The 22,736-nt window shown below is 37.5% G+C and overlaps 1 protein-coding gene across 4 annotated transcripts in view; it reads right to left on the reverse strand.

Annotated features, from left to right (window-relative positions):
* Positions 1-2,401: 2,401 nt before the first annotated feature.
* The window catches only part of ATPSCKMT (ATP synthase c subunit lysine N-methyltransferase), a 35,763-nt gene continuing 15,428 nt past the window's right edge, over positions 2,402-22,736 (reverse strand). For 3 of the 4 annotated variants that reach the window (XM_069077078.1, XM_069077086.1, XM_069077070.1), the window contains exons 3-5: positions 13,798-13,935; positions 11,275-11,325; positions 2,402-2,922 (exon numbers count right to left, since the gene is read on the reverse strand). In XM_069077078.1, the coding sequence (XP_068933179.1) occupies positions 2,722-2,922; positions 11,275-11,325; positions 13,798-13,935 (390 nt within the window). In that variant the 3' untranslated portion in view covers positions 2,402-2,721. Of the gene's footprint in view, positions 2,923-5,434; positions 5,503-11,274; positions 11,326-13,797; positions 13,936-22,736 lie in introns of all 4 variants that reach the window. The other variant, XM_069077094.1, reaches the window with a different exon arrangement.

Genomic DNA, 22,736 nt, shown 5'->3' on the forward strand with positions numbered 1-22,736 from the left:
CTCCCCTGTCTGGTGGCAGAGTCCTACTGTGGTAAAAAGCCCAAAAATCAAATCATTGAGTGGCAAAATGAACAGGCAAAGGAAACAAAGCAGACAAAAGATTCCAACATTACACTCCTATTTTGGGGATAAGAAGGAGCAAGGTATGGAACAGGAGGAAAACAGTGAAGTCAGAACTCCTGCACCAAAAGCTTCAAAGGAAAATACAAGCTGGTTACAGGCCATAGAGGACCTTAAGAAGCAGATAAGAGAAGTGGAGGAAAAATTGGGAAGAGAATTGAGAACGATGCAAGAAAATTATGAAATGAGAGTCAACAGCCTTACTGAAGAAAATAATACCTTAAAAAACAGACTGACTCAAATGGCAAAGGAGGCTCAAAAAGGCAATGAGGAGAAGAATGCCTTAAAAAGTCGAATTTGCCAGATGGAAAAAGAATCTCAAAAGCTCACTGAGGAGAATCATTGCTTCAGAATTAGATTGGAGCAAATGGAAGCTAATGACTTTATGAGAAATCAAGATGCTGTTAAACAGATCCAAACAAATGAAAGAATAGAAGGCAATGTGAAAAAACCACTGACCTGGAAAATAGATCCAGGAGAGAGAATTTAAAAATTATTGGACTGCCTGAGAGCCATGACCAAAGTAAGAGCCTGGAAAGCATCCTCCAGGAAGTTCTCAAAGAAAATTGCCCTGATGTTTTAGAACGAGAGGGCAAAATAGAGGTTGAAAGAATCTACCAGTCACCTCCTGAAAAAGATCCCAAAAAGAAAACTCCTAGGAATATTATAGCCAGGTTCCAGAATTCCCAGATTAAGGAGAGAATATTACAAGCAGCCAGGAAGAAACAATTTGAATATTGTGGAAACACAATCAGGATAACCCAGGATCTGGCAGCTTCTACACTGAGGGATCGAAGGGCCTGGAATGTGATATTCCGGAGGTCAAGGGAGCTGGGGTTAAAACCAAGAGTCACCTACCCAGCAAAACTGAGTATCATGTTTCAGGGGAAAATATGGTCATTCAGTGGAATACAGGACTTTCAAGTATTCTTGCTGAAAAAACCAGAGTTGAATAGAAAATTTGACATTCAGATACAAGAAGCAAGAGAAGCATGAGAAGGTAAACGGAAAAGAAATCATAAGGAACTTATCAAAGTTGAACTATTTTTTCTTTTGGAGCAATCGGGGTTGAGTAGCTTGCTCGGGATTGCACGGCCGGTTGTTGTTTCTGGGTGTGGTGCTGGGTGTCTGGGCCCAGATTTGATCCGGGTTGTCCCGGCACTGGGGCCGGTGCTCTTGCTTGCTGAGCCACCTGGCCAAAGTTGAACTATTAACATTCCTACATGGAAAAACAATAATTGTAACTTATGAAACTTTTCTCAGTAGTTGAAGGGTTTAGAAATATATATATATATATATATATATATATATATATATATATCTTTATATGAGGGTATGCAGGCATATGAATACATATGTGAATGTGTGTATATATGTTTACAGGTATACATAGATAGAGGGCACGGGACCAATTTAACAGGAAGGGATGATACTTAAAAGGTGAAATTATGAGGTGAGAGGAATATAATGAGAGGAGATGGGGAGAGACAGAGTGGGGCAACTGTCTCATACAGAAGAGGCAAGGGAAAATGGTTACAATGGAGGGGAAGAATAGGAAGGCAAAAGGGAATGGGTCAACCTTATTCCTATTGAATCTGGCTTGAGGAGGGAGGGAAATACACACTAAATAGGGTATCTCACCCTCCAGGAGAATAGGGGGGGAAGGGGATGTGAGGGGGGATGACGGAAGGGAGGGCAGGCTGGGGGGGAGGGAAGTTGGAAGCACCCACTTTTGAAAAGGGACAGGATCAAAGTAGAGAATAGAACAAGTAGGATGTGGGATAGGAGGGAGGGAAATATAGTCAGTCTTCTACAATACATCTACTATGTTATTGTTTTGCATTAGCCGCACATGTACAACCTATACTGAACTGCTTGTCTCCCCAGTGGGGGTGGGTGGCAGGGGGGGAAGGGAATGAATCTGGAATTGAAAGTTTTAAAATCAAATATTCAAATATATGTATATATATGTGTGTGTGTGTGTGTGTGTGTGTATACTATTATTAATACCATCTTACATGTTATTAAGAAAAAAAAAGATATACAGGCACTGAGGCATAGAGATCCACTGGAAAAGTTGAAAAGGGTATGGGAGAAAATATGGGAGAGAGCAGATCGGAGGTGGGGATATCCTGTGGGACTGCTGTTTTGGGGGGATGGGTGGGGGAAAAACGGGGAGAAAATTTGTAACTCAAAATCGTGGAAACGAACGATGTAAATCAGAAGTTAATAAAGCATTAAAAAAAGTTATAGGATATTACATTTATATTAACAAAAAACATCTTTAAAAAGGATCATTTATTTTATCTACAAAAATCATCACCACCAATTCATATTTATTGAGAGTTCAAGTGCATGACATTATAGTAAACCCATTTTAGGTACTTTCATTGCATATTCATAATCCATTTGTGTTCATTAACTTCTTTCCCCTTTGCCCCCTCAAAAGAAAACAATTTCTTAATCCATTCCACAGGGCATTTTCCTAATTTAAAAAAGTTACATTTTTGTAAGTGAACTAAAAAAGCACTATATGTAAATGTGCTTTATACTAGAAATAATCAAGAATTATGCTTTCAACAAAGATTTTACTTGAATGACTTAATACAAATGCACATTTGGCACAGGTTTGGGGCTACATTTTTCATTTCCTTTAAAAGTCTTAGAATCATATGCCCACACCATATCTATCCCCTCTCCAGTTATATGATCTGGGATCCAGTGTGGAAAAGGAAATCGGCAAGCAATGACTCTGGCACCATCTTCTAGTTCTAGCTGAAGTTTCTTCTCCAACTGTAGCATCTGTAGAAAATAAGAAAATCACTGATAGAGTGAGCAAGTTAGATTGTACATCTGTTTAGAAACTCCTTCTGCATTTTATAGTTCTAGAAAGCTACAACTTTTCTTCTTTAGTGAGAAAATCATATTATTTTGTGAAAGAGAGCACTTCAGGTCACATATACAAAGTGTAAAATAATTCATTAAAATACATAAAACAAAGTATCTGTAGTTACTAATCTATCTTGAAATAGCAAATATGTTAATTTAATAAGACATATATTACACTGGGCTCTAATTTTATGACTACATTTATAATGCAAGTAGCTTTAAATTATTTACCTATTTTAATATCTACAAATGCTGTTAACTACCAAAATATTTTATTCAAGGTGCTCATTATTGTGAAATAATTAAACTACAGTACATTAATGTAATGGAATATTACTATACCATAAGAAATAATGAATATGAAAAATTCAGAAGGAAAGATTTATTGAAGCAAAGTGAAATATTAGGAAAACAATATACATGATAACTACAACTATGTAAATGGAAGGAATGAAAAAACACAAACTGAAAGCTGTATAATTATAACGACCAAATTTTGATTAGAAAAGAATGCATCTCCCTCCCTTTTTCCTAGAGGTGCAAGCCTGTGGGCATAAAAATATTCCATATACCATTGAATTTTGATGATTTGTATTGAATTGTTTTTCCCCTGTTTACTTGTTATTCTTCATTATAGAGATGGCTCTCTAAAAAGGGGGAGGAAAGGTATGTCCAGAAATGAAAGTAATATAAATATAAAGCCTATCAATGAAAATTAAGAAGCCCTTAAAATTCCATATAGACTAATAGTGTGTCCATTCAGTAAACCTCAGTCTTCATAGGTATGCTCATTAGAAGAAAAAAAAAAACATCTATAACATATCCAGGAAATGAGAGGGTACCATTATCAAAAAAGAATGCCTTCAGAATTCTAGTCAGGTATCAACTGATCTATTAAAATAATTGTCTCATGTCATTTATCATTATTAATGTAAACAAGGGATCATTACCAGAACTGTAGTCACTAGATAATGAATTTTGTTGGTCACAAGACCTCATGAAAACTATTTATCTAGGTATAGATAGCCTGTGGTCTTCATCAGTGGAAAGAGTATCCATAGTGAAGAAATTTATAGATTTTTTTTAAACGTTCAAAGAATGCATAAAGTGCTGTTTTTCTCATTCTATGAATCACAAGTTTAAAAAAAGATTTATTATAAGAGTTGACAAAATTATTTCCATGTATTAATAACATGCTGAACAAATATTTATTTTTTGTCCATAAAATATTTGTTTTTATAATTTGACTTCTTGTATGTAAATCTAAGCTAACTCTACAATTCACCTCTAAAGATTTTCTATAGAACTCAAAGTTACCTACCCACAATCTATTCTCAATGAGTTTGGTAAACACTACATTAGCCATATCTGTAATGGACCCAAATGCTAATTATTCATTAGGATTAAGAATGCAATAAACAGGAGATGTTAAGTTAAATGACAGGAACTAACTTGTTAAAAAAAAAAACTATAGTAGCTAGAATGTTTCAAGATTTTTCTTTACTAACTACCTGCAAAAAAGATTGCCTGCCCCACCCCTGAAAAAAAATTAGACCTGCACAACATACAGCCCACAGGTCACTTGAGGCCTGCCAAAGGATTTTTGGACAGCCTGCAAAAAATGTAGGGTTGCCACTGCACACTGTCTTGTTTGTCACATGACCTGCAGCAACCAGCAATCATCAGTCTGCCTCTAGTCTAACCTATTTGCACCCCAATGAAGTTTAACCTATTTTAATTTGGGCACCTCCCTACTGCCAACTTGTGTATGTCTGAAATAAGTTTGAAAAAAATTCAAAGAGGGATGCAAAACCTCAAGGATTTCATATGGTAATTTTCTTCATAAAAAATGATAATTATAAAGTTATTCATCTTACTATTCTTCTAATTTTTATACTTTCTTTTATTTCAAAATGACTTTGTGACTTGTGCTGAGTCAAGATAAACCTGAAAATGAAAGGAGCTATTTCAATCATAAGAAATTAACTAACTTACACATAAATATGCAACAAATCTAATTCTTGATATTATACAGAAAGAGAAGCAGTGATGTGTCATATCTACTTAATGAAATTCAAGTTATTCACATTTGAAAGTGACACAAAGTCATCACAGTCCAATTATACCTTAAAAAATTTCAAATAACACAAATTTAATAGCTTAAAGAAATTTCAAGATTAACTGGCCCTCACCAGGAAGTTGTTAATAAGAATAAATACTGAATGTTTAGATGTTTTTATATCAAAACATGCTGATAGCAGTATATTTTTTCCAACCATTTCATGTTAGTACTTATTTTTATGGAGTTTAGATATTAAACAAAAAAATTATTATATTTCTTGGCTAAAATTTGGCCAATGTTTTCACTGGCCATTCTTCTAAATAATGAAACTTAACCTAAAAGAAGAAAAAGTCATGCGCTTACTGTAAGACACTGTGACTCTGGCTGCTAGTTTGTTTTCCATGAACTAAATCTTTTGTGAGATTATTTTCCTGTTAACACAATAATTAGAGCACATTGTAACACACTCAGACATTGACTCCTAAGAGTCTATTAAGTTACAGTTATTTCTATTTAAATGTTAGCCTACCTCTACTACAGAGCACTGCCTAACAATAAGTTACTAAAGGTGGAGTAGTATAGTCAGAGAGAACATACATTCTGGCATTTCTAGAAAAGTCTCTGTTTCAAGAGAAGGGTGTTTTTCAATAAGCTTTGTATAAAGGAGTATCCATAGACAGGTCATGTCTCTTGAGTCAAGGTTCAGAAAATATGATCTTCATACAAACAATAAAAGAGTTTTGGAAGTTCTGGGCTGGAGCCCTAGTTCTATACTAACTAGCTGTTTGACTTTGGGCAGGTCATTTAACCTGGCTGGTCCTGTTTCCTCATTTTGGTGCTCTCTAAGGTCCTTTACAGCTGTTCATAAAAAAATATGAAGTATCAACAAGTACTAATCATTCATGTGTAAATAACCCACAGGAAAATGTTAATATCTGATTTTTCTTTGCTACCTAGCACACAAGTGGGTCAGTCTCCCTGGCAATTGTACTGTGTTTCCCCGATAATAAGACCTATCCCGAAAATAAGCCCTCCCCTTACTGTGTAAGATTCCTCTAAAATAAGCCCTCCCCCGAAAATAAGCCCTATTGAGATTGCTACTGTAGTGAAGGTGATCCCCTGCGCTACACGCTACATTACGGTACCCTCTGTATGCACCGCCCCCCCCCGGGTGAAACGCATGCCGCGCTCCAAGCTGCATCCAATCAGAGCTGCAGCAGTGAGCGCATCATCCTGTTCTTCCCCAGTGATTTGCTTGCTGGCGCCACTGAGAGCAGTGCCACAGAGGAGAGCTGAGGCAGGACAACATAAAAACCCGGTATGTAAGCGGGAGTGAGGGGGTATAATGGAGGATAAAAAGGGCATGATGGAGGAAAAAAGAAGAACTCAGGGGGCATGATGGAGTGAAAAGAAGGACTGATGGTCATAATTTTATTATTCTGCCTGTTTTGACCCCCAGACATGAGTACAAAAAGGAAGAGCTATACTGTTGAGTATAACAAAGCAATTGTAGAGGAGTCACATGGCAAGAATCTTGCAGTTTTCTGTAAAGAAAAACTTTTGGATCTTCGAATGGTCAGAAAATGGAGAGCAGATTATAATAACCTCAATCAACAGGTGGATGAGGGAAAAGGGAAAAAGTGCAGGTCTGGATCAGGTCAGCAGCCCTTATATCCTGACTTGGAGATCCTCATTGGTGAATGGATTGCTGACAGGAGAGCAAAGGCCTTGGTTGTGCGCAGGGCTGATATTCAAGCATTTGCCCTTTCAATGGCACCAGAGTTTGAAATGGTCTCAGAAGGATTCAAAGCATCACAACACTGGTTGGACGGTTTCCTTCAATGGTATGAACTGTCCCTAAGAAGATCAACAACACTGTTTAAGCTGGAAGATGCTGAAGTTATTAAACGTTCACTTGCATTCAAGTCCTTTATTGATAGGATCGACATTTCCAAGTACCAAACCTGCAATATGATTGCTATGGATGAAACTGCAGTGTTTATGGGACACGGATCTCAAACAACAATTCATCACAGGGGTGCAACGTCAATCTACATTCCCACCACTGGCTATGAAAGTGCACGGGTCACCTGTATTTTGGCAATTCGTTTGGATGGAAAGAAAGCCACACCTCTAATCATCAGTAAGGGCAAGAAAGATAAGATTGAACGTGTATCTGGCATTTACGTTCTTGAAACCGAAAAAGCCTGGTGTACACAAGCCGTTATAAGAAAGTGGGTTGATTTAATGCTGCCACTTGTTATGCGAGGTAACCAAAGAGGTCTGATAGTCTGGGATTCAGCCAGCACTCACCGTGCTAAAGAAATGAAGAACTTCCATGCAGAGAGAAGAATAGATCAAGTAATGATTCCTGCAGGAATGACTGCCTATCTCCAGACCCTTGATTTTGCAATAAAGAAGCCATTCAAGGACCATTTGCGCATGGAAGTCAATGACTACATTGAAAATAGAATGGAAAGAAATCAGCGTGGAAACTTTGTGAATCCCTGTCTGCAAGAAGTCGTGACTTGGGTGAAGAAATCATGGGATAAAATTACTGACAGCTGTGTCGCCAAGGCACTACGAGCAGGTTACCTGGACAAGACATATTCATTTAAAGAGAGCTATATTGCTGGACATGACAGATTGGGTCCACTTCTTCTGAAGGAAATGGAGGCGCAAGACATCCAGGATGGAATTCAGGGTATGGACACTTATGACGATGTTGTTGAAGAAGATGACATGATCATTATTGAATAAAGGTACATTTTTTTGTTCACATTTACCTGTTTATTAAAATTGCTGTCAATGTTCATTAAAATAAGCCCTCCCCTGAAAATAAGCCCTCTGGTGTTTTTCTGTCCAAAAAAATAATAAGACAGTGTCTTATTATCGGGGAAACATGGCAATGGGAATGTAAATTTTAAAGATCTTCCCTGCCCCTAGGCTAAAGTGCACCTAGAGCCTGGGGTGGGAGGCTTGTTTTTCAGTACATACTTTTTGATTGGCCAGTGGGTCCAAAAGGTTGTTACATTCTCTGAGCCAGGAGAAGGCTATATAAGCCCTGATGTGAGGCTTTGTTTTGGGGCTCACTTTGAGAAGTGTTCTGTGATTTGATATGGATTCTGGGAAGCCGTTGTCCAGAGCCCCCCGGCTTTGAAAAAACCCAGATGTTGAAACCCAGATGTTGATTTGGTATGGATGTAATGGCTGGACAGTTTGGAAAGCTGTCTACTTGATCTGTTTCTGTCTTGATAATTCTGCCTGTATACTTTGAAGTTCGGGGTGCTGACCTTTTTCCCCTGAACAAGGTAAACGATATATGTCTGACTGATTAAAGTAAGCTTGTTAACCCATTTTGAGTTGCTTTCCTTTATCAAAGCAGATCCAAGAACCTGTGCTGGCAGCCACCCTGGGAACACTGGGGTGCTTGCTGCTACAGCAATCAGTCAGAGTATGTAAAAAATTTTTAATATTAAAATTATGGAAAACTTAAATCTTAAAAATCTTTCACTACTAGTGCTTTCCCCTCCAAGGTTACCTTAAGTCTGCTTTTCATGTGTTTTTATATACCAATATTTGTGTTTTAAATATAACTAAATATTCATGTATTGTCTCCCTAGTTATTACTTAAGCCTACTGTACATTTTAGACTGGATGTCTTGAAGGCAACTCAAACTTAACATATCCAAAATATAACTCATTATCTTCCCTCCCAAACCCACCTCTCTTCCAAAATATTCTATTTAAATCAAGGGCACCACTATCCTTCTTGTTACTCAGGTTCACAACCACACATATTATCCTTAATTTCTCTCTCTTACCCCTCCTATCCAATCATTTGCCTAATCTCAAATATACCTACTCCTCTCCACTCACAGCGACAACATCCTCATCACCTCTCCCCTGTACTATTTTCAGTAACCTTCTAACTGGACTCCCTGACTCAAGTGCCTTCCATTCCAATTCATTCTCTACACAGCTCCCAAAATATTTTCCTAAAGCACTGGCCATCCTCTTACTCAATAAGTTCCAGTGACTCCCTATTACTTTAGTATAAAATATATAAAGCCTTCTACTTGGTATTTAAAGTTCTTCTAAGTTGATCCCCTTCCTACCTTTCCATATTATAATTACCCTCCCACCAGCCATACTGACTGTTTCTCATATACAACAACCATTTCCTGTCTCCTCAGTACCTTTGCAGGGGTTGTCCCCCATGCTTAGATGCTCTCCATTCTAAAACTGGAGAATCATTGGCTTTCTTTAAGAATCAGACTAAGCCACCACTTTCTGTAGAAGGCCTTTCCCTATCTCTCCAGCTACTGGTGCTTTTTCCTCTAAGGCACCTTCCATCCATTATTTTTTATGTTATCATCTATGTACAAGTTGTCCTTCCACTAGAATGTAAAGTCCTTGAGAACAGGGACTATTTTTTTCTTTTTATTTTAATTACTAGCACTTAGCACAGCGACTACCACATAATAAAAGATTAATAAGTGCATGTTGATTCAGGACAGAGACTGTTTCAACTTTGTCTTTGTATGCATATGCCTATCACAGTGACTGGCACATCTGCTTAACTGTTTTTCGGTTATGTCTGACTCTGTGACTCCTTTTGGCATTTTCTTGGCAAAGATACTGAAATGGTTTGTCATTTCCTTTTCCAGTTCATTATACAGATGAAGAAACTGAGGTACAGGATTGGATGACTTGCCCAGGGTCACACAGACACTAAGTGTCTAAGGTTAAATTTTAACTCAAGAACATGAATCTTCCTGACTCTAGGTCTGGCACTCTATCCGCTGTGCCACTTATCTGCCCCCAATGAAACACAGTTGATGCTTAATAAGTTCTTAATTAATTAAAAAAATAAGGTCCAGAAAAACCTAAATGATTTGCTCAAAGTTAGAGAGCTAAATGGTGGCAGCCTAAAACCTAGATCTTCGATTTTTTTTGCACTATACCACACTGCCTCCAGTTAAGCAAAATATAATTATGAATATTAATCTGGTATTTCTCAGAAATATCATTTAAAACCTTTCCCAAATTAAAGAGAAACAATGTTTTATATTATTTAATGTCTAGGGATTACTTGTATTGCTTTAATTCACTAGTATGGATCATCAAAAATTACCTGAATATCTGTTCTTAAATGTCATTTGGCCCTTCAATTATGTATGCCTTTGTACTTTTCTATAAGTGCTAAAATGACACAAAATTTTCAGCTATAGAAGTGTGTACAGATGAATGAAACCAATGATGACTTAGAATCCCAAGTAAATCAAAGGTGCTCTAATTTCCTCTGAGTGACTAGCTCCCCAAAACCCACCACTTATAGGTTTCATCAAAAATCCAATAACTGCACTCTCAACTTGAAGTGAGGCTAGACCCACAAGGCAAAGACCTCTACTGCCCTCTCCTGGAAAATGGCTGATGATTGTAATAAATCTACCATTACATTCCACCATTCTAGAGAGCATGTAGCAAATCTTAGGTAATATAGACTTTAAAAAATAAATTTAAAAATCAACTCCAAAAATATAAATATGTTTTTGGATGTCTTACAACTCACAAAACTAAAATTGTTTATCTCATTGGAATAGTCAGTTCTCTTCAGAATGATCCAAAGTCACAACTAACAGAAAACACACTAAGATAATTGTTATGAAACTGACTACTCACACAATCCTGAAGCACTTTCATTTTAGACAGTACAAAATCAAAGTTCAATATTCTGTTCTTTATCAAATCAGTCTAAAGAAGCAAACTGAAATCAGTCAATGCTTACCTGCCCCAAAAACTATATCACTAAAAAATCTGAAGAATCACAAGTGAACATTTTATTAACTTTTCCAAGTAATTTAAGTAGTACAAAAGTGTTCATGGCAAATGTGAACTATATTAAACTCTGGTATCTCATGAAGCAATACTCAAACTGGAAACTCTGAGGCTTAACTGAAATTTTTATTCCATAATAAGTTTTTAAGTTATAATATCATCTCTTATGTTTAAATTTTTGAGGCCTTGAGGAAAAATTTAATGTTTTACCAAACCAAGGAATTGTTGAACATCAATGGATACTAAAAATCGGGGGGAAATTATTTCATAGATTAATAACTTTAGTTGGTACAGGAATTAACTAGGACTGGCCATATTTTCAAAACTGTCACACAGGAAAAAAACAAAATAACTATACTTACCATCTGAGGCACTCCAAAAATAACTACATTTGTATACTGCGAAAAACTAACCTAAGAAAAAGAGAAGAAAAAAGTTTTACAAATTAATCTGAGAAAATTTTAATATGCTAAATAAATTTTTATAGAATCAGAAGTTACAGTTTACACATATATTATTTTATGGTTACAAAATATTTTCATATATGTTATCTCATTTGATCTTCACAACAACACTGTAAGGAAGATAGTATAAGTATTATTATTCATGTACACGGAATATAAGGAAACCAAGACTAAAAGAGGGTGTCAAAAGTCACATAGCCAGAAAGGGGCAGAGAACTAAATCTCCTGGTCCCTAATGCAATGCTCTGTCCACACTGCCATAATGCCTGCTTAGTAGTAACATTTTTGGTAGCCAAGAGGAAAGAATGGGCTTATTCCAGTTTATTAAGCCAGTTTGCTTTAAAATTAAAAAAGAAAATATTATATTCTCTCCTCAACCCTCTCCAACCTTTTCAACAGAATAAAAATGACCATTATTTTCTTGTACATTTTCCTGAATGCATAGCCCTGTCTGAGGATCGCCTAGAGTCAGGTAGGGCAACTATGCATCTAACATTTTCTTTAATACATCTTAGTGAGTTCTAACATTGCCAAATAACATTGAAAAGAGCCAGAAACAGAACAGGAAACATAGTGTGGTAGGAGAAATTCATGAATTTTTAGTCAAAAAACATGAATCCTAACTTTGACTTTAAGTCAAAGGAAATTAATCCAGACTTTGACACTTACTACCATAATGACCTTAAGCAAGTCACTTAATCTCTCTAGGCTCTCAATTTCCTCATCTTTAAAACAAAATGGGGGAAAAGGAGGGAATCTTGACTTTTCAGTGTATTAATTTGTTTTGCTTGGCTATATTTATTTGTTATAGTGGAAGCATATGGAGGGAGAGAAGAGTCTATGGAAAGTAATAGTCATTTTTAAAAGAAAATAACATAAACTTTTATAAATGCAGGATTTGAGCCAGAGAGACTCCAATGTCCCTTCTAGTTCTAAATCTATGATTCTCTAAAACAGCTAGAAATACATTAATTGAAGAGAGCATATAGAAAAGTGGCAGAAAAACTTGCCTATCTATTCACTATTAGAAATGATGATGAGGATGGTAGTGATGGTGGTGGTAGTAGTGGAGATGATGATGGTGGTGATGTCAATAAAGCTCTTCCCTATTCAAGCTGAACTACTGACTCATCTCCACAAGACTTTCTCTATGATGCCCTCTTCACCCTGGATGTTCACACTTCCAGTGGACTACTTCTCACTGGAAATACTCTCTGCCCCTGAGCCCTCACTTTCTGATTGATCCTTCTCAGAAACTCAGAAACTCCACAGGTTTTTTTCTATCATGCCCAAAGTACCTTCTTTCTTCCCTCCACTCTCTTTCAGCAACCCCTTTTTGGCTTCTTTTTATGTATTGTCTTCCCCCATTTGTATTCCCAATGCTTAACACCATGCCAGAAACTTAGTAAGCAATCAATAAATACTTGTTAACTGACAAAATAAAATAGGAAATAAGGAGGAATCAAAATTGTAGCAAATTCATTTTACTATTTCACCAAAGTGATCTATGCAAATAAGCTACTGGAAAATTCAGGGTCTATATTTTTTCAAACTACTGAACTCTTCTTGAAATCCTAGCTTCTTCTCTCTTACAATATTAGATTTTTATATAACATTGAAATGATCTTCAAATAGAAAAGCAAAAAATGGTTTAACAGAGAAATAGTTCAGGAAAATCTTTACTAAACTCTATTACAGGACTGGTGCACAGTTATAAAGTACAACTAAAATATAAGCAAAATTGTATTATTTCACTTAAAATCATTATTAATGTTACCAGTGAATCTTCAAAAGTTATGATTGGAAAACTTTATTTAGGAAAAATGTTTTCTGTAGCACGTATGTACTCAAGAAAATTCATTTGTGTAATTATTTGCCTCAGGTAAGTAAGTTGCATTTTGAAGTGCAACAGTAACCAAATGATAATTTTTTTAATAAAATATAGACAGGGTTTTTTTTAATAAGAAGTTACCAAAAATGTCTGACAAAGTTAAAAAATTTTTGTTATAATCTTTAAGAATCCTATATGAGATCAGACTCTACTGCCACTGGGTGTAATAGAGATTAATAAGTAATTAATATATGATTTAGTAAATCAATACTTAGGATTCATATAATTTCTAAATTTCAGTTCATGCTTTAAGAAGACTTAATTTAACAACTAAAATATAAATATTAGTTATATTCCATTTGCTAAAAGATTCAGAAGACAAAATGAACTATGACAATAATACTATTTTATTTTTTTCTTATTTAAAAAGTAATTTGCTACTTTTCAGATTTTCCCCTTGCCTTCACACCAACTATACTATTTTACAAATTTAAATTATTAAATTGAATTATTATATCAATTAAAATATTGATTTAAATATTTAAAATATTGATAGAGCTCTCCATGAGCTCTATCTTCTATATACCTACCTTCCACAAATCTGAAACATAAAATTTTGCAGCATTGTGGACACCTTCTCTCCAAGCACGATACCTGGAATACCAAACTAGCCAAGGATTTAACTCATAACCAACAGCTCTGAATCCTTCTTTTGCAGCAGCAATGACCTACAGAAAACAAGTCAGAACTTACTAAAACATAGGAAGAAAATCAACAAATTATTTTTAAGCCCAAGGACCAAAGTACTTCCTAATCCAACTCACTGGAATAATGATCATAAATCAATCAATTATTATTAACTAAATATCCACTAAGTATAAGGCACTGCTAACAGATATATTTTTAAAAATATGATGCTAATCATAAATAAAATCATAACCAGATTCCTTAAGATCCTATACCTTCTGGTAAAGAACTGAAAATCAAGGGGATACCCATTAACTGGAGAATAACTGAACAAGTTGTGTTATATGAATGTAATGGAATACTGCTGTGCTATAAGAAATGAGGAGCAGGGGGCAGCTAGGTGGAGTAGTGAATAAAGCACCGGCCCTGGAGTCAGGAGGACCTGACTTCAAATCTGGCCTCAGATACTTAACACAAAAACTAGCTTTGTGACCTTGGGCAAATCACTTAACTCCAATCACCCTCCAAAAAGAAAAAGAAAAAAAGAAATGAGAAGCAAATGGACTTTATAATAGCCTGGAGAGACTTATATAAACTGATGCTGAGCGAAAAGAGCAGAATCAGGAGAAATCTGTACACAATTACAGACACAACGTATGTGACGACTAACTTTGATAGACTGGGCTCCTCTCAGCAATGTAAGGTTATAAGACAATTCCAAAAGACTCAAAAGAGCTTCGGAGTCTGAATGCAGGTTGAAGAAAACTACTTGCTCTGTTTCTTTTTCTTGCTTTGTTTTGTTTCCTCTTTCCCAGTGATCATTCCATCAGTTATAATCCTTCTTTACAACCTGACTAATGATTAATGTCAAGATATTTGTAGATCCTATATTTGATTGCATGCTGTCTTAGCGGGGGGGAGGAGGGAGAGGAGAGGGAGAGTGAGAAAATTTGAAACTCAAGGGACTGTGGAACTGAATATTATAAACTAAAAGTAAATAAACTAATAAAAAAAAAGATCCTACACCTTCCATGTGTTATATCCATTTCATCTCAATTATCAATAAGACTGAAGTACAGGTGTTTTCCACATTTATATACTTGATTCTTGATTATCCAAAGCCATAGTGGAACCCATCCATTGATATGGCTAATAGGAAACTGCATATAGTCTGTCAAAATTCTGCAACAAAAGGAAATAACTCCTAGAATTTACCATCTTTAACAACATGAATATCTTTGGATAAATTAACAGTTGATACTACATAATTTCCTTGGCTCTTGACAATAATACTCAAACTTTAAAATCAAGTTAAAAGAAATGCAGAAGAAAGTTAAGTCAACTATTGACTTCTGGCAAGATGGAAGAGTGAGAGATTACAACGAATCCTGCTCCCCAATACTTTCCACAAGAACAAATACAGAAAAGCTCAAAATAAAAATGGGGAAGTGATGAATTGAAAATAGAGAGGTAATCAAAATGCCTCCAAAATAGCTTTTCACAAAAGGAAAAAGAACAGTAAAAGAATTAAACAAAAAAGGAAAAAAAACTCTCCAATGTAATGAATAAATATTATGCATTAAAAGAATCAAAATAGATTCCAAAGGGAAAAACAAGGAATAAAAGCCATGATCCCTAAACAAACAGCAACAGCACTGGAAACAAATGTGGACCATTACATGCTAAAGAGAGTCATAAACACTCAGGGAAATAAAAGAGGATCTGGTGACAGTAAAAAAAAAAAAAAAAAACGGATTTTATGTCAGTAAAGAAAAATATGGGAAAATTGCTTGGCAGTCAAGATGGCAGAGTAGAAACAGGACTTCTGCAGGGCTCCAGTTTCCACCTCCCCCAATTCATGTAAAAGGGGACTCTGAACAAACTCTGGAGCACAAAATGACACAGAGAAGCTAACCTCCCACTGAGGACAGCCAGCAGGCCGGCAGGAATCCACCAGTGCAGCACTCTGGGAACCCAGCCCTACATCAGCCAGAGCTTTTAGCCCCAGGGCAGGCCTGACCAACCACCAGCTGGAGGGACTCCAGATCATCAGCAGCTGTGGCAGTTTCCAGAATTATCAACAAATAGATGCTAAAGACAAAGTGAGAGGTCAGTGCAGGGTGGACTTTGGGATCCAGTAGTTGGGAGTATGGTTGGCCTCTGCCCCCAAGGCAAGAAGCTGCTGAGGAGCAGGGCAGTGCAACAGCTACTGCCATGTGGCAGCTTCAGCTCCTGGCCTGCAGAGTATAGGGGGACCAAGCAACTAGTATGAGGGGTAATCACTCTTGCTTTAACCTGCTTGGATCTGGATTTCAGTCTAGGGTGGAGGTCCTGGGTGTGTGTCCAGCTTGCCAGAGCATGTGGAGGCCTCAGAGAGGGCACCCATCCAATACATCTGGCAGCTGAGAAAACCCCAGCATTTGGGACAAAGTTCCCCTGTATGGTGGGAGAGTCCTACTGTGGCAAAAAGCCCAGTGGTCAAGTGACTGAGTGGCAAAATGAGCAGGCAAAGAAAGCAAAATAAACAGAGCACCCAAACTTTACACACCTATTTTGGCAACAAAAAGGATCAAAGCATGGAACAGGAGGAAGACAGTGAAGTCAGAACTCCTGCACCAAAAGCTTCAAAGAAAAATACGAGCTGGTTACAGGCCATAGAGGACCTTAAGAAGCAAATAAGAGAAGTGGAGGAAAAATTGGGAAGAGAAATGAGAAAGATGCAAGAAAATTATGAAATGAGAGTCAATAGCCTGACTGAGGAAAATAACACCTTAAAAAACAGACTAACTCAAATAGCAAAAGAGACTCAAAAAGGCAATGAGGAGAAGAATGCCTTAAAAAGCCGAATTCGCCAGATAGAAAAAGAATCTCAAAAGCTCACTGGGGAGAATCATTCCTTCAGAATTAGATTGGAGCTGATGGAAGCTAGTGACTTTATGAGAAATCAAGATGCTGTTAAACAGATCCAAACAAATGAAAGAATAGAAGGCAATGTGAAATCTCATGGGGAAAACCACTTACTTGGAAAATAGATACAGAAGAGATCATTTAAAAATTATTGGACTACCATGTTACAGGAATGTAAATTTTTAAGATCTTCCCTGCCCCTAGGCTTAAGTGCACCTGGAGCCTGTGGTGGGAGGCTGTAATGGGAATGTAAATTTGTAAGATCTTCCCTGCCCCTAGGCTAAAGTGCACCTGGAGCCTGGAGTGGGAGGCTTGTTTTTCAGTAGATACTTCTTGATTGGCCAGTGAGTCAATAAGGTTGTTACATTCTCTGAGCCAGGAGAAGGCTATATAAGCCCTGATTTGTAGCTTTCTTTGGGGGCTCACTTTGAGAAGGGTTCTGTGATTTGATCAGATGAAACTCTGGAAAGCCATTATCCAGAGCCCCCGGCTTTGAAACTCAGATATTGTTTGGTATGGATGTAATGGTTAGACAGTTTGGAAAACTGTCTACTTGATCTGTTTCTCTGTCTTGATAATTCTGTCTGTATACTTTGAAGTTCGGCGTGCTGACCTCTTTCCCCTGAACTAGGTAAACGATACATATCTGATTGATTAAAGTAAGCTTGTTAACCCATTTTGAGTTGCTTTCCTTTATCAAAGCAGATCCAAGAACATATTGTGGCAGCAACCCTTGGGAGGCTTGGGGTGCTTGCTGCCACAGAGGCTTGTTTCTCAGGAGATATTTTGTGATTCGGCAATGGGTCAAAAAGGTTGTTACATTCTCTGAGCCAGGAGAAGGCTATATAAGACCTGATGGGAGACTTTGCTTTGGGGCTCACTTTGAGAAGTGTTATGTTATTTGACCAGATGAGACTCTGGGCAGCCATTGAGAGCCCCCAGCTTTGAAAACCCAGATGTTGACGCTTCCCTCTCTGGTAACTGTGATTTAGTATGTATGTAATGGTTGGACAGTTTGGAAGCTTGTCTACTGAAATGTTCTTGTAACTTATGCTTGTAACCTCTGTATATTCTGAAGTTCAGGATGCTGACCTTTTACTCCTGAACTAGGTAAACGATATACTTTTGATTGATTAAAGCAAGATTGTTAACCCAGGGGCGGCTAGGTGGCGCAGTGAGTAAGAGCGCTGGCCCCAGAGTCGGGAGGACCCGGGATCAGTTCTGGCCTCAGATACTTAACACCCACACAAAAAAACTGGCCGTGTAACCTTGGGCAAGTTACATAACCCTAATAGCTTAAAAAAAAAAAAAAGATTGTTAACCCATTTTGAGTTGCTTTCCTTTAGAAAAGCAGATCTATGAACCAGTGTTGGCAGCCACCCTGGGGATGCTGGGGTGCTTGCCACTACATACCTGAAAGCCATGATCAAAGAAAGAACCTAGAAATCATCCTCTAAGAAATTCTCAAGGAAAACTGCCCTGATGTTTTAGAACCAGAGGGCAAAACAGAGGTTGAAAGAATACACCGATCACCTCCTGAAAAAAATCCCAAAAAGAAAACTCCTAGGAATATTATAGCCAGGTTCCGAAATTCCCAGATCAAGGAGAGAATATTACAAGCAGCCAGGAAGAAACAATTTGAATATTTGTGGAAACACAATCAGGATAACACAGTGTCTGGCAGCTTCTACACTGAGGGATTGGAGGGTTTGGAATATGATATTCCTGAGGTCAAAGGATCTGGGATTAAAACCAAGAATCACCTACCCAGCAAAACTGAGTATCATGTTTCAGGGGAAAATATGGTCATTCAGTAGAATAGAGGACTTTCAAGTATTCTTGGTGAAAAAACCAGAGTTGAATAGAAAATCTGACATTCAGATACAAGAAGCAAGAGAAGCATGAGAAGGTAAACAGGGAAAAGAAATCATAAGGAACTTATCAAAGTTGAACTATTTACATTCCTACATGGAAAAATGATAATTGTAACTGATGAAACTTTTCTCATTATGAAAATAGTTGAAGGGAATAGAAATATATATATATAGTCTTTATCGGAGGGTATATAGGCATATGAATATATATGTTTACAGGTATACATAGATAGAGGGCACAGGACCAATTATTATTTTTTTTTTTAAGCAATTGGGGTTAAGTAACTTGCTCAAGGTTACACGGCCAGTTTTTATTTCTGGGTGTGGTGCTGAGTATCTGAGCCCAGATTTGATCCAGGTCATCCCAACACTGGAGCCAGTGCTCTTACTCGCTGAGCCACCTGGCCGCCCCTAAGCAATTGGGGTTAAGTAACTTGCTCAAGGTTACACGGCCAGGTGTTTCTGGGTGGGTGCTAAGTGTCTGAGCCCGGGATTCGATCTCCAGGTCTTCTCAACACTGGAGCCAGTGCTCTTACTCGCTGTGCTACCTGGCCGCCCTGGGACCAATTATTATTAATAGGAAGAGATGACACTTAAAAGAGGTGAGAGAGGAATATCATGAGAGGAGATGGGGAGAGATAGAATGGGGTAAACTATCTCATATAGAAGAGGCAAGGGAAAATGGGTACAATGGAGGGGAAGAACAGGAAGGCATAAGGGAATGGGTCAACCTTATACTCACTGAATTTGGCTAAGGGAGGGAATGATATACACACTAAATAGGGTATCTCACCCTACAGGAGAGTAGGGGGGAAAGGGATGAGAGGGGGGGATGAAGGAAGGAAGGCTAGGCTGGGGGGGAGAGAAGTTGGAAACACATACTTTTGAAAAGGGACAGTACCAAAGTAGAGAATAGATCAAGTGGGAGATGGGATAGGAAGGAGGGAAATATAATCAGTCTTCTATAATACATCTACTATGGTAATGTTTTGCATTAGCTATACATGTACAACCTATATTGAATTGCTTATCTTCCCAGTAAGGGTAGGTGACAAGGGAGGAAGGGAATGAATCTGGAATTCAAAGTTTTAAAACCAAATGTTTAAAAAAAAAAACAACATATGTGTATGTGTATATATATACTATTAATGCTATTTTTCATGTATTTTGGAAATTAGAGGAGGGGATATCCTGGGGGCTGCTATTTTGGGGTGTTGGGTAGGGGAAAAACGGGGAGAAAATTTGTAACCCAAAATCTGGTAGAAATGAATGAAGTAAACCAGAAGTTAATAAAGCATTTGGGGGGGAAAATAAAGCTATTACTACCTACACTCAAGTATCCTGTTGCTTCAAATTTATACATGATGATCTGGATCATGGCCTGCAAATGGTACCAGTTTTAAACAAACTGAGCCAGTGATATCAAACCAAAACAGAAACAGCAGCCTCTAAAGCATAATAAGGATCTATGTATGACTTAGAAAACCACATATTAACATTATCTATGTTCCACTGTGCTTTTATTTAGTTAAATGTTTCCCAATTACATTTTAATCTTGTTCGGCAGCACTGCAGAGTGTTGCACAGACCATGTGTTTGACACCTCTGTATTAGGCAAAAAGCATAATTTAATGGTGGTCATTTGCCATACAAAAGCACATTTGATGACTTTTCTGTTGTCATCTGTATTCCAGATGAGGGAGAGTATCAAAAAGTCTAAGAAAATCAAATGGCCCATTGTTGTTTGCTTTCTCCTACTTCATGCCCAAAACCCTGTGTAAATTATTCCATAGAAATATGGATATATGTATTATATGATTGTAAACTGCCAAAATTGGCTAATTTTAAAACTTTGCTTTGATTATATATGCCTAAATACCCTTTTAAATATCAAATACTAATTTCATATTGAATTGTTTTTATGTGACAATGACCTACAAAGCATTTCCTCCTATAACAAATATTAAGAATTTATAGAAATAAAATATTTACTCAAGTCACAGGTTTTTTAGAGTCTGGTAAAAGATAATACACAATAGCTAAATCGATGCTTTAATTTTAAACATTTTGATTCAGTGAATCTTCCCCAGATTTTGTAAGAAAAATGGAAATGAGGGCAGAGCCAAGTTGGAAGACTAGCAGGAAGAAGTATAGCTAAACTCTAAACCACAGATTCTCCTAACAGATCTAGAAAATGTACGAGACTAAGTACTGATCAGAAAATCCAAGAAAAAAATCATCTCAGTGAGTCCTTTTTCCAGCCCTGGTCAAAAGGGAAACAAATGAGAGGTCTGCAGACACTGGAGTCAGGGATCTAGCCAGAAATGCCAGCATGGAGCATTCCAGTACTGGAAGAAGCAGATCTAGCACAGAAAAGCCTAAGCTTGTTGCAGGGCACAAGAATAGCTAACAAATGGCAGCTCTGTTACTTATTACTAAAACCTAGGTCAAAGATACTAGGTAGATCTAGGAGGTGTCCTGTGCCTCAAGGTAGCATTCTAGGCTAAGGTGCTATCATAGGACCTTGGCTATCTAGTATCTAAGTCAGAAGTAAGCAACGACAAAGTAGCTCTCACACCAGAAGCAGAGTAGAGTCTCAGTTATAGCTTCCAGTCGGGCTTAAAATCTTCAGGGAAATAACCAGGGCTGGGAGCCTGGATTCCTGTCACTCTGTTTGTTTGCTTTTTGGAGGGCAATTAGGGTTAAGCGACTTGCCCAAGGTCACACGGCTAGTTTTTTTTGGATTCCTGTCACTCTGAACCAGCAGAGCTTTCTATTTGGCTGTTAGAAGCTAAGTCCAACAGCAGTCTCCTAAAACCCTAACTGGGGCAAGCTCACAGGTATGTTATTCAAATCCAAATCCAGATCATGAATTTGCAAAGTTCAGCCCCAGATGACATCAATCAGACTTTGCCCTGGATCAGACCACTTTAGGATCACTGAATGGTTTCTAGTCTGAGCTTGCCCAGAGATCCTGAAATAACACAACATTCAAGAAAGGAGCAAAACACTCAGCCTCAATATTCCTTCTAGAATTGTACAGACCATACAGATAGTCTTTACATAAAATTGGAAATTAGGAAATAGGCTAGAATAATAAACAAACAAAAAAAGAATATTGGCATAAAAGATTATTATGGAGACAGAGTGCTTAAGACACAAACTCAAAGGAAGATAATAACCACAAGACATACATTGGTTCTTCTTTTCCATCCATTCTCTTCTCTTCCATTCATCCTCTTCTCTTCCATTCATTCTTAAAGAGGGCCAAAGTGACATCACTATGTTAGAGTCAAGCTACAGCATGTCGAACTATGGCTCATCAGACCAACACAAGCTTGGAATGCTCTACCACAGGTCGGGTACAAATAGTCCATGTGAACATTTGGGGTGGATTCTCTAAATTTAAACATCCCACATTTCTTTTGAACTACTTCAATTCTGCTTTGTTCATAGTGCACAGTACCTTCTCTGATGAGGTAATACCATACTGGGCGGTCCTGTGCCAGTGTCTCCCATGTCCCACAATCAATTCCAAAGAACTTAACGAGAAACCTTGAATGTCCTCATATCACCTGTATTGCTTCTTCTAACCACTATGCCCTATGTCCTCCATCAAAAAGTCTTTTTGGCAAGTATATGTTTGGCATTCAAACAACACGGCCAGCCCATGGGAGTTGCTTGCTCTCTGCAGCAGACCATAACTTTTCACTTTTTGCTACCTTGAATGCATGGCAGTTTAGTTCAAAAAAGCACCTCCGTGTCCTGGTATCTCATCCTGCCAGGAGATCTTCAGAATCTTCCTAAGACAATTTAAATGGAAGTGATTCAGTTTCCTCGCATGGCACTGGTAGACTGTCCAGGTTTCACAGGCATACAACAATGAAGTCAGCATAACAGCTCTATAGACCTTCAGTTTGGTAGTCAGTCTAATACCTCTTCTCTTCCACACTTTCCTTCAGAGCCTCCCAAACACTGACCTAGATCTGGCAATGTATGTATCAACCTCATTATCAGTGTTTACATCCCTGAAAAGTACACTACATCAAGGTAAGTGAACT

This window comes from Petaurus breviceps, unplaced genomic scaffold (genome assembly GCF_028583685.1).
Source record: "Petaurus breviceps papuanus isolate PSGF00001 unplaced genomic scaffold, PetGlider_PUasm1.0 151, whole genome shotgun sequence".
Lineage (NCBI taxonomy): Eukaryota > Metazoa > Chordata > Mammalia > Diprotodontia > Petauridae > Petaurus > Petaurus breviceps.